The 12,979-nt window shown below is 46.4% G+C and overlaps 1 protein-coding gene across 5 annotated transcripts in view; it reads right to left on the bottom strand.

Annotated features, from left to right (window-relative positions):
• Positions 1-12,979, bottom strand: part of CLASP1 (cytoplasmic linker associated protein 1) — a 269,568-nt gene that overhangs the window by 158,847 nt on the left and 97,742 nt on the right. For all 5 annotated transcript variants that reach the window (XM_060106469.1, XM_060106471.1, XM_060106468.1 and 2 more), the window contains one exon: positions 8,153-8,250. In XM_060106469.1, the coding sequence (XP_059962452.1) occupies positions 8,153-8,250 (98 nt within the window). The remainder of the gene's footprint in view (positions 1-8,152; positions 8,251-12,979) is intronic.

Raw genomic sequence — 12,979 nt, 5'->3', positions numbered from 1 at the left:
GTTGGGCCATAAAACAAGCCCCAATAAACTTCAAAGAACCAAAACCACAGAACACAGAAATTATGATCTGTGACCACAATAGGATAAAATTAGAAATGAATAACAAATAGAAATGCGAAAGTTACAAATAATGTAGGTATTTAACAAAACAGCCCTAATAGGTCAAAGATGAAAATAAAAGGGAAAGTAGATACTACTTTGAGCTGAATGAAAATGAAAGTACAACATACCAAGTGAAATAAGTCAGACAGAGAAAGACAAATGCTGTATGATATCACTTATATGTGGAATCTAAAAAAAAAAAAAACTAGTGAATATAACAAACAAACAGACTCACAGATATAGAGAACAAACTAGTGGTTATCAGTGGGAAGAGGAAAAGGCAGAGGGGCAATAAAGGGGCATTAAGAGGTACAAACTATTAGGTATAAAATAAGCTATAAAGATATATCATACAACAAAGGAAATATAGCCAGTATTTTATAATAACTATAAATGGTGTATAACCTTTAAAAATTGTGAATCACTGTTTTGTACACCTGTAACTTATGTAACGTTGTACATCAACTTCACTTCAAAAAAGAAAGCACAGCATACCAAAACTTATGAAATGCAGCCAAACAAATGCCTATATTAAAACAAAGATCTCAAATCAATAACTTAACCTTCACCTTAAAAAACTGAGAGAAAAAAAAAAAGCAAAGCAAATCAAGCAAAAGGAAGGAAATAACAAAGATTAGAGTAGAAATATATGAAACAGGGAAGAGAGAAACAATAGAGAAAATCAACAAACCAAAAGTCAGTTCTTTGATCAACAAATTTGAGAAACGTTTAGCTAGAGAGATCAGAAGAAAGAAGACTCAAATGACTGAAAGAAAAATATGAAAGAATGCACATTACTACTGCCCTTACAAAAATAAAAAGGATCACAAGAGAACACTATGAACAACAGTATGTGAAAAATTAGTTAACTTGGATAAAATGGACACATTCCTGGACAGACACAAACTACCAAAACTGACACAGGAAGAAACAAAATCTGAATAGACCTATAACAAGTGAAGAAATTGAATTCAGGAATCAAAACCGCATCCTTAAAGCAAAGCCCAGGCCCAAATGGCTTCACCTTTGGTGAATTCTAACAAATGTTTAAAAAAGAATTAGCACCAATCCTTCACAAACTCTTTCAAAATAGAGACAAGAATGGGAGAAACTGTGGGCAGGGAGGACAGAATAAGGGAACTCGCTTGTCCTTTCCAGTCAGTTTTTCTATAAAACAAAAACTGCTCTAAAAAATAAGTCTACTAGGGCTTCCCTGGTGGCGCAGTGGTTGAGAGTCCGCCTGCCGATGCAGGGGACACGGGTTCGTGCCCCGGTCTGGGAGGATCCCACATGCCGCGGAGCGGCTGGGCCCGTGAGCCATGGCCGCTGAGCCTGCGCGTCCGGAGCCTGTGCTCCGCAACGGGAGAGGCCACAGCAGTGAGAGGCCCGCGTACCGCAAAAAAAAAAAGTCTACTAATTAAAGAAATATATATATATACCCCTAAAAAATAGAAGAGGAGGGAATGCTTTCTATGAGGCTAATATTACAGTAACAACAAAACCAGAAAAGTCATCACAATAAAAGTACAGACCGATAATACTCCTTATGAATCCAGCAGAAATAAAAAGAGTTGTACACCATAACCAAGTGAGATTCGTCCTAGGAATGCAGAGTTGGTTTAATATCTGAAAATCAATTAATATAATACAACATATCAATAGAATAAAAAACAAAGTTACATAATCATCTCGGTAGATGTGGAAAAAGTATTTGAAAAAATCCAACATCCTTTCATGATAAAAACACTCAAGAAACTAGGAATAAAACTTTATCAACCTCATAAAGTCATACAGAAAAAAACGCAAAGCTAACATTATAAAATATGGTGTGAGATTGAAAGCTTTTCTTCTAAGATCAGGACAGGACAATTCTGTCCCCTCTCAGCACTTCTATTCAACATCTTACTGGAAGTTCCAGCCAGGGCTTTTAGGCAAAAAAAAAGAGGAATAAGAGGCACCTAGACTGGAAAGGAAGAAATAAACTCTCTCTACTGGCAGACGACATATCTTGTATTTAAAAATCCTAAGAAGTCCACGGCAAAACCATTAGAACCAGGGAGTTCAGCAAGGTTGCAGGATTCAAGATCAATACAAAAAAATCAACTGTATTTCCCTACGTTAACAATGAACCATCTGAAATTGAAATTTTAAAATTCTGCTTACAATAGCACCAAAAGAAAATACATAGGAATTAATTTAACAAAGGAAGTTTAAGACTTGTCCACTGGACACTACTAAGCAATTGCTGAAAGTAATTAAAGACTTTTGAAAATGGAAAGACATTCCACGTTCATGGACAGGAAGGCAATGTGTTAAGATGGCAATATTCCCCAAACTCATTACAGATTCAGTTCCTACCAAAATCCCAGCTGTCCTTTTTTTGCGGAAATTGACAAACACATCATAAAATTCACATGGACAGGAAAGGCACCCAGAACAGCCAAAACAATCTTTAAAAGAACAAACGTGGATTTCGAAAGTTACTACAAAGTTAAATTAACCAAGACCGTGTGCTACCAGTAGAAGGACAGGCATACAGACCAATGGAATAGAACTGAGATTACAGAAAGAAATTTTTTTGGCCACCCCGCGTGGCTTATGGGATTTTTGTTCCCTGAGCAGGTATTGAACCTAGGCTCTCTGAAACACTGGACCGCCAGGGAATTCCCAAGAAACCTTTATATTAGTGGTCAGCTGATTTTCAACAAAGGTCCCACAAAGATTCCATGAGGATCAAAAACACAATGAGAAACTCATTAGGATGGCTATTTACCAAAACAAAACAAAGCAAAACAGGAGATAACAATTGTTGGCAGGATGTGTACTGCAGACAGGAATGCAGAATGGTGCAGCAGCTGCAGGACAAAATGGTGGTTCCTCAAAAAGCTTACACCCAGAAGAACTGAAAGCAGGGGATGGGACAGATATTTGTGCACCCATTTTCACAGGAGCATTACTCACAGGGCAAAACTGTGAAGCTATAAATGGGAGAGAAAAATAAGAGAATCAGAAGACCAACTAGTCCAAGCGGTCATTATATTTTTAAAGAAACTTGCCCAGATCTAGACAGCATGGGGTTCCAGCCTGAAAGGCCCTCCAAGTACACAATAAGACATGAAAAGAGTCTCATATAAGACCCATCATCATAAAGCTTCAGACAAACGGTGAGGACAAAGAGAACCGAAGTTACCGACATACAATAATCAGAATGACTTTGGGTTCTCACTAGAAACACTGAAAGCTGGGACACAAGCAGGGGAGCGGGGGGCATGAACTTCAACATTCTGGAGGAAAAAAAGGACTTCCAACCTAGATCTCTAAACCCTGACAAACCATCAGTACCAAGATAGAATAAAAATATTCTCAGACTCAAGAAACGTTCCTCCTCCACATCTTTTCTCAGAAAGCTACTGGAGGATACGCACCACTACGATGAAGGACAAAACCAAGCAGGACGTTGTCTCCAAGAAACAGCAGGTGCGCCTGCAGAGAAAGGTGCAGTGCGGTCCCCGGAGGATGACAACGTAAGCGAGAGGCAGCGGAGGCGGCTGCTGTGGACTGCAAGGGCAGGCTCAAGGAGACGGACCTGACTCGTACGTCAGTGGGTAGACGGCTCTGGTGCAAGAGGAGCATGCAGACAACTATGCAGATGAAGGCGAGACACTAACCCAGGGAAACAGGGTGCACGGGGGGTGGGGAGAGACGGTAAAGTCACCACAGTTCACCAAACATAAACAGGGAGCTGTGAACAGCCTACACAGCCAGAGAATAATAAACTAAATATCGTCCTCATCAAAATGAAAATGGGATTCCATTTGGTGGACGAGGAGACGGTAAGCGCACCTGAGGGAGGGTGTGAGGAACGAGAGCTGAAGTTCACCCTTCGTAATGGGAAGTAAAATTCTTAGATTGACACAAAACTAAGAAACAGCAGCGCATGCACAGTATTTAGAGGCAGAACAACAGATACAACATGGTCAGTACAAACAGCTGACGGTGTCTGCCTCTAAGGAAAAAACGGCAGGAGAGAGAAGGAACTGCCTTGTTTCAATGTATCTTGTAAACCTAGTCAGCTCTCTCTGTATGAATGACAAAAAACAAAATTTAAAAATGAGAGGGGGTATTACAGAGCACATTTCTCATCTGCTTTTGCCCTGGGCCCTCCCTATAACACCAAAGCTTCAGCAAGCAAATTAAAACTAAGAAAGCCTCAATTCTCCCCTTAACAATACAATCATGAGATAATAATGGCTAGTGAACGTTTATACAGTTTTTATGAACAAATATTATGAGAGCTATTCAAAACTGTAGATTCACAGGAAGGAAAAGTTTAACAAATAGTTACAACGCATCCACTGACACGCTTCCGTTCTATCTTCCGTTCTACCTTAAACTATCATCAGATTTCAAGCTGCTGCTGTTTCAGGAGCTTGGTTCCCAGGTGATGGTTCTAGAAGAAAGTTAACACCAGTGATCTTTTTACCAAAGCTTCGCAAACTAAAATACACCATATGGAGTGGAAATATGTTCTGGCACGTACAGTGGGGTGACAGTGAGCGTGCACGCAGGCTGACAGCATCTGTCTGTGAAGCGAAGCCTTGGGTAGCGAGTGACAGGGCACCTACTGACGCTTTCCTCAGGTCCAAGCACACCTCACAAATATCCTACAGCGTATGGCCTCGTATAACAGACAGCTAGAAGTGAATCCTGTAGTACTTGTTTTCTGAACACATCACGTGTGTGAACTGTGAAAACAATACGTGTAAAACAATGGAAAATGGCCAAATACTACGCTGATGAAGTCCGCAGCTCAGCTGTGCGGACACCCCACGGAGGGGAGACACCTCCTAAAATGAAGACTGGCCCGAACGTCTCCGACTCCCTTCTCGGGAGGAATGTGACTTTAGCCAGCAGATGAAATACTCCAATAACTACTGAACATGTGGCCCCAAAGCATGATTCCAGCTCCTCCAAAATGAAGCTGAGAGCGTACGAGTCTCTCTTCCCAACTGTGAAATGGGCAAGGAAAACTACTGCCAAAATCAGATCATTACTCTTATTCCCCAAGTCAGGTAGCTGACATTAGGAAGGCATTCTTTTTCATCACGTATTTCCTAGAGATTCAATTAACCTTCTTCTCAAATATAGCACTCACTTAATGAACAAACTCAGAAGACGATAACGTTTTTATTGCAGGACTAAACGCAACTTTTAGAAAACATTAAGCAAATTCCACGATGCTTTGTTAGTGCTATGGAATCTTGCCAAGCTGAAGACACCCCTATGCTCTCACAAAGTAACAAAAAAACCCTGTAATGACGTAAAAGAACTCTAGAATATTCAAGTATTCCAGTCAGCCACTTGGAGCCACACACAACAGATACTGAATTTCCCAAACAACGGTAGGAGATTCTTTCCATGTCTTGTTCCATCTGGACACAGTCCCCAACCAAATTAAGGTGGGGCCAGAGCCTCTGGCCCTCACAGTGTGAGATCCCACGTGATTGTCTTGTCATACACACAAAGAAACATGAAGTTTCCGATCCTTTCACTACAGTTTTTAAAGAACTAACAGCCTAGTTCTCCAAGCACTGTGTGTCTGCCAGATTTTTACAATAATGGCTGTAAAAGATGTGGGTCCATTTCCCTAGGCTCCCCCTCTCCTTTCGGCCCAGAATTTTCAGGAAGGATTTTAGCTAACATGAGATAATGGAAACTCTCATTCCTGTTCACAGAGGCTCTATCTCTTCTGTAGCTTCTTTTTAATATTTATATAATATTTCCTTTTTAAAAGGGGGTGGGGGGCTGATGGGGGGAAAGAAACCACGTGACTGGGAATCTGGAAGAGAAGGTTCTAACCCTAGCTTCGCGCAGGGCCTTACCTGAACCAATCTCCGTGGAGGGGTCCCCAAGACTACCCCAGGTTTCATGATTCACCAGGAGGACTCACAGGCCTCAGCACAGAGTCACACTCCCATTTGTGATCATTACGGTAAAAGCGCACAAGGAAAATCAGCAAAGAGAAAGGGCGTGCGGGGTGAAGGCCACAGAAACCCGAGCCAGCTTCCCACTAGAGTCACACACTGAATTCCCCAGCCACAAGCTGTGACGCCGCGGGTGGAACGCCGGCCACTGGGAGAGCTCGCTGAGTCTGAGGGCAGGGTTTACGGGCTCTGGTCACCCAGGCACCCCCTGCCTAAGGCTCCGCAATCGCCAGACCCCCGCAGGAAAGCAGGCGGGCAGCCACGCCCAGGCCGGGCTGCAGCAAGAGACCGCCCCCACCCCCAGCCCACTCTGTGGTAATGGTGGAAGACCCCACATCCAAGCTCCCAGGCCGCAGCCCGGGCCGCCCCTGCAAGCAGGCCCGCAGAGTGAGCTGCCTCCTGTGCTCATCTCTCTAGATCTCAGTTTCAGCACGTCACCTCCCCGTCGCCGGCTGCTACAGCGACCGTCGGACACGACCCCCGAATCCCACGGGGAAGACGGGGCCGGTCGTGGCCTGGCTCACCGTGAGCTACTCGGCGCGGTGGTGCCGTGCGGAAGCAGGGGAGGGTCTCGCTGCCCAGCGGCTGCTTCCCCGACAACGCTGGTGACGTCATCACCACCTAGCCACGCCCACAGCCGCCGCTGCTCTCCCGCTCATCTGCACGCTCCAGCTTTCCCTACCAGCCCGGTCAGTACTTTGCAGTGCGGCTCCCTCCTCCGTGTTCTCACCATCTATTCAAAGACCAGAAGGCTGAGGTTCATGAAATACTGGGATTAAAACCCCTGTTCTCACACACTGCCTCGTGTAAAACACACGTGAAGCCGCTGTATTCTCCTTTGCTGCCTCTGTCCTACGGAAAGGCGCTCGGTATAAACGGGGGGTCTCGGCCACACTCCCTGCCGACCCCCCCCACCCAGGGCGCATGGATCACACTGTCTGCTAGCATGGACTATTTCCAGCATCATTATAAAGTCTTGTAGTGCTTAAAAAAAAAAAAAAAAAAGGAAAAATTACAGGGGCCATGGTGAGAGCAACACTGGGGTCAGATGTGACTCTCAACAAAGAAAGGTGCCCCCCCCAGGTGCTCCAGGCACCCCGACTGCCTGGAGCAGTTAAGTGGCCCACTTCCGTCACACCTGGCTGAGGGGCATCACGGCAGACGGCTCCTGTATATTTCAGCATTCCATCCCACATCGAGATGCCCAAGAGTCCGTAAGCTCTTTTGTGGAACGAGGTGGAGACAATGAAGAACAGGACTTCAGTCCGAGCCCTGACTTGCTAGCTGGGTGATCTCTCCAGCCACTTCCTGCCACCGGGACTCTGCTGTCCCCGTGGACACAGTGACAGGCCAGACAAGCTGCTCTGTGAGTCCCATCCAGGCCTAACTTCCCAGGATTTTCACATCACTTTCTCCCACAATGGAACTGAGGGGCAAAAGGCTTAGAATTCATTTGGTGTAAGATTTCTCCGTCGTAGGTAAAATCATAGATGAGTGACTTTTCATTATTTTTTAAATTTTTGACTACGACAGAAACATCTGTGGACTCAAGTTGTCCTGGATGTGATAAGACACTGGTCTCCTTGCACTGGAGACCTGGACATTGACCCTGGCATTCCTGACCAGAAAGCTATCATTTCAAAGATGCTTTCCAGAATTATTACTTATATATTTCTATCCAGACTCAGCCTGGAAAGGCTTCATTCAAACAAATATTTCCCAAGCCCCTACTATACTAGGTGTCGTGCGTATACAAAATGTAGAACCGTATGAACCGAGAGAATGCTGAATCTTCCAACACCAAACACTTTTAAATATGCTTCTAAAATCGGTATGTGGCAGAGGACATGCCTGGACGTCTGGGTGAGAAAGTCTGACTTTTGAGCAAGTGGAATGAAAGGGGGCCCCTGACACGTGATCTGGGTGAGATCTCCATCCACCGATCCTCTCACCATATATTCTTTCAGTCACATTACCACAACAAAATAAGCAGTGCAAACCAAGATGTTCACTGAGAGGGAGTACAGGGGGAAAGAGCAGAAGAAAGGAAAAAAGTCTGAACTCACCGGGACTGTGGCAATCCTTTCTTACTGAGATCTGCCCTCACACGTTCTCCTACATGTCTGTAAATTTCCACTAAGCTGTTTATGGCTGCATCTCGAACCTAGATGTAAAAGAAGAGATCTTACAGCTGCTCTGTGTCATTCCCCAGCACTTCCTGCTGCGGACACAACAGGCTATACCACACCCCAAGTTTATCACCCACTCACCAGCGCGATTCTAAACACAACCCTTAAGAGGCATGGGACTAGACACAGCTGTGTGTGACAGCTTTGACTGTTGTGGGCACCGTTCCAAAGAGGAGGAAAAAATTCAGACCCCACCCCTAGGTACCTGCTGCAGTCCACACCCCTTAGTTCTTTCCGTCCTTTAAGACGATGTCTGGAAACCAGACCACCCTTCCAAAATAGAAAACACTACAAATAAGTGAATTATTCTAAAAATAAAACACCACGTAAAGCATTCTGGATGTAGGTCAAATAAGCAAATACTTAGGGAGCAACAAAAAAGGATGGTAGAGGCTACATGGAGACTGCGTTCAAGAAGCTCACAGCTCTAAAAGGGAGATGGGAAAAAAAGTCCATAAATTCTACATTTAACACAGGGCAGGAAGTAATAAATGTTATACAAAAGAGTACAAAGAGCTCACATGGTTTAGGGAAGGAAGACAGCACACCAGGGGATACCAAGAAACAGTTTATGGAAGAGGAAGGAACCACGTAAAATGTATTTAGAAACACAGCATTTTACCCGGGAAAGACGGAATGAGACAGGCTCCAAACAAGGTCAGCAGCCTGCGCAGAGGCATGAAAGCAGAGAAGCAAGGCATACGCTTCGGGAAGAGCAAGGCAGCGGGCTGGCCAAACACAGACAGGAAAAGAAAGGTTGCGATATGGAAGGCTCGAGAGACAGAATGGACTTAAAAAAAAACAGAACAGGGAACTTTGAATGTGGGCTGTGTGTACACCAAACATTACAGTTGTATCAATGTTAAATTTCTTGGATGTGAAAACATGTGATTACACAAAAATATCCCTGTTGTTAGCAGACACACACTGAAGTACCTAGGAGTAAAAAGATCGTGTGCTAGATACTTCCGAATGGTTCAAGAAAAAAGGTCTATTTCTTTGTGTGTGTGTGTGTGTGTGTGTGTGTGTACACATGTGTGTATACATGTTGAGATATAAGACAAATGTGACAAAAGTTAAGTGGTAAATATGGGTGTTCACTGTACTACCCTTTCCATTTTTCTATAGGTCTAAAATTTTGCCAATACAAAGGTGGGAAGAAAAAAAGTTTTTAAATCCAATGGACTCAAGGCCAGACTGTGGGGTGCCCAGGGGTGCCGAGGAGAGGAGAGCCAGCAAAGACAAGAGAGCAACCACGACTGCAGATTTGGTCTCAAGCAATGAAATCAAAGAAACAGAGAGGAAAGAAGCAGGGGTACAAACAGTTTACAGCTCTGAACACTGCCAAGTTACCCTTTGAGGTAACAGCGTTATACGATAGGTAATTTTCACAATTTTCCCCCTTGTGATAGAAAAAGGCAAATTCTAGGTTCTTATTACTTCTCACCCAAAACCTGATGCTATGCACCAAACTGTGTGTGTGACCCACCAGCCCCGGAAACAATTCATATGTTGATGATGGCAGTTAGAGATAGGCCTGTAGAGAAGGTAGTTAAGGTAAAATGAGGTCCTAAGAGTGGGTCCTGATAATAACAGGAGGGGCGTCTTTATAAGAGAGACGCCAGGCAGCTCCATGTGTCTGCTACCCAGGACGAGAACCCTCAGTGGAGGGCGGCCACGCCCGCCGACACCCTGTTCCGGGACTGCCCGCCTCCAGAACCGCGAGAGACAGACTTCCGTGGTTTAAGCCTCCCAGTCTATGGTATTTTGTTACGGCAGCCTGAGCTGACTAACAGAGATTACCAGTTTATTTTGGAAAGGAAATAATTTCTGATGTTAGGAAACATTTCCATATTGAAACATGCACATCTTACAAAAGCAGTCAATGCCCTGGTCTTGAGGATCAGTGACAAGTGCATCGCCGTTGCTTACTTTCTAGTGATGATGTCTGCGCAGAGTCAGAGCAGATCACACTGGGGACCCCCTTTAAAGAGCAATCGATACCCTGTCTGCTACTTACAAAGTCTGAGCTATGAAGAGTTTAAGGGACTTAGTGGAGAAATGACTAGCCTTCTAAGTGAAATAAGTCAGACAGAGAAAGACAAACACTGTAACATATCGCTTATATGTGGAATCTAAACAACACAACAAACTAGTGAATAAAACAAAAAAGAGCGAGACTCCCATATATAGAGAACAAAGTAGTGGTTGCCAGTGGGGAGAGGGAAGGGGGGAGGGGCAATATTGGGGTAGGAGAAATGGGGTTATTATGAGATTATATGAAATCATGTGCGAAGCTTTTGAAATTGTAAAGCCCTATAGAATTTAAAGAATCTTTCATTCATTCATCCAATCAATTAATAAAATTACTAGCCTTAGAGTCAAAGTAGGCCTGAGGACTTACTTGGCCATTTAGAGGCTGCATAACTTCGGACAAAGCCTTTAAACTCTTTCATCCATTCATTCACTTATACATCCTTACTGGAGTAAAGCTGCTTTACAATGCTGTGTTTTAAACTCTTTTAGTCTCCGTTTTCTCCTTCATAAGTGTAAGGCTGCTTTGAGATTAAAAAAAAATAATGGAAAGAGGGCTTCCCTGGTGGCGCAGTGGTTGCGAGTCCGCCTGCCGATGCAGGGGACACGGGTTCGTGCCCCGGTCCGGGAAGATCCCACGTGCCGCGGAGCGGCTGGGCCCGTGAGCCATGGCCGCTGAGCCTGCGCGTCCGGAGCCTGTGCTCCACAACGGGAGAGGCCACAACAGTGAGAGGCCTGCATACCGCAAAAAAAAATAATAATAATAATGGAAAGAAAAAAAATGGATTCAATTCAACAAATGTTTGACTGCCTATTACGCGCCAAAGTGGGGGCGCTACACGGCCCAGGCAGGTAACATGATGCGTGGAGCAGGGTGGGTGCACGATAAGCAATGGCCACGGCCCGGGACCCGCTGGCGGGGGAAGGGGGATGCCCAGCCTCGGGCAGGCGGCCGCCAATATGTAGCCGTGGGGCACAGGTACGGCTCTGCCCTACCTCCACTCTTCTGCGGAAACTCAGAAACGCACCTCCCAAAGGTCAACTCGCAAACCCAAACTCCACGCGTGAAATGAAGTCATCCTGCAGACGCGTGTATGTGCACAGACACAGGCCAGAGGTTTGTGCCCCGTGTTTATAGGCATAAAGCACTCAACACAGTGGCCTGTGGAACTGGTATTATCTACATCTCTCAGACCAGTAACCTTAGCCTTTACATAGCTATTCCTCGGGCTTAGAAAGCTATAGGGCCAGGGAACATCTGAGGGTGTAAACGACCCTTGAGTCAAGAATCACAGAAGACGGATTGTCTGTGGCACTACAAAGTATCGCAGCCCAACTGAGAAGGGGCGTCCCCTCAAAGCAAGCCGGTTCAGGCTGAAGGGACCATGCAGTGCTCCCCCCCACAGGCCGCCATGGGGGCCCCACGCGCTTCTGCCCACCTGCAGGCTCGCCACGCAAAGGACCCCAAGAGCTCAGGCCACCAGGACAGCAAAAGACCAGGGCCCCGTACAGTAAGCTCCACCTGCCGGGCCCTGGCCGAAGGCTTTAGAGAGCCTGAGGCCTTCAAATCTACGACCTCGCTCACCGGGCCACTGCTGACTGTGACACAGAGGAGGGCGGAGCCTGGCGGGCTGGCCACCTGCCGAGGTCCACGGTCACCTCACTACACCACGCTGCACCCCAATGTGGGCACCAGGAACGGGCTCCCTACACAGTGGAAACTCCACGGGGAAATTCACCCCCAGGGACAGGGAGGGCACCCGGAAACCCACTCGAGGCCAAAGCCACCCTGTCCCCACAGCCACCCGCCCACAGAGAGGATGTCTCAGACCCGCCCACTCCTCAGGTGCCAGTCAAACCCTCTGCGGGGTCTTCCTTCCCCTGCCCCTACCCCCCTAAGCCCAGCCAGCCAGCCAGCGCAGGGCCAGCTGCAGAGAGCTCTGAGATCAGTGCCGGCCCCTCAGACACCCCGAGATGCTTCTAGACTCTGAAGATGTGGATCAAACTCCTCAGCAAAACAGATGGCAGGCAGCGGGGGGAGGCCCTGCGGAGGCGACCGCTGCCTGCCCTAGGCCAGCTGAGCAGCTATGAAGTCAGAGGTCTGCAGGCAGAACTGGAGTTCTCCTTATCTGACAAAGGGGCTCCCCATCGAGCAGGTGTCTCGGATGCCCCGGCCCCGTCCTCCCTGGCCCTGTTCTCGGCTTGGGAGATAAAGTCTCCCGAGTGTAAATCCACCCCATAACCCTGGTCCCTTCCCTGACAACGGGCTAACACCGCAGCACGGGATGCGGCTCTCACAACGAGATACGACAGGGAACCTAAGCAAAGCTTCCGGAAGATGCCCGTCCACTCTGCGAAAGAGGGTAAACGCAGGGACACTCAGGGAAACGTGCACGTGGACTGGGCACTTAATGACGTGAGAGAATCAGGCATTCTTGAGGGACAGGAGGTGATAATGGTGTTAAGTTTATGTGGGGGGCTTGGTGGGGTGGAGAGCCCTTACCCTTTAGAGTATTTAAGAATTAAATGAACCAATGTCTAAGATTTCCTTCAAAATAATCTACATTTTGCTTCCAAACAATGGGGTGGGGGAGGGAAAAAGATGAAAGTAAACTGGCCTCGTCTGGTCCACTGCTGAGGCCAGAGGACGGGCCCGAGGGGATGCTGTAT

The sequence above is a fragment of the Mesoplodon densirostris genome, chromosome 8 (genome assembly GCF_025265405.1).
Source record: "Mesoplodon densirostris isolate mMesDen1 chromosome 8, mMesDen1 primary haplotype, whole genome shotgun sequence".
NCBI lineage: Eukaryota > Metazoa > Chordata > Mammalia > Artiodactyla > Ziphiidae > Mesoplodon > Mesoplodon densirostris.
This window is presented reverse-complemented; position numbering and strand designations above follow the sequence as displayed.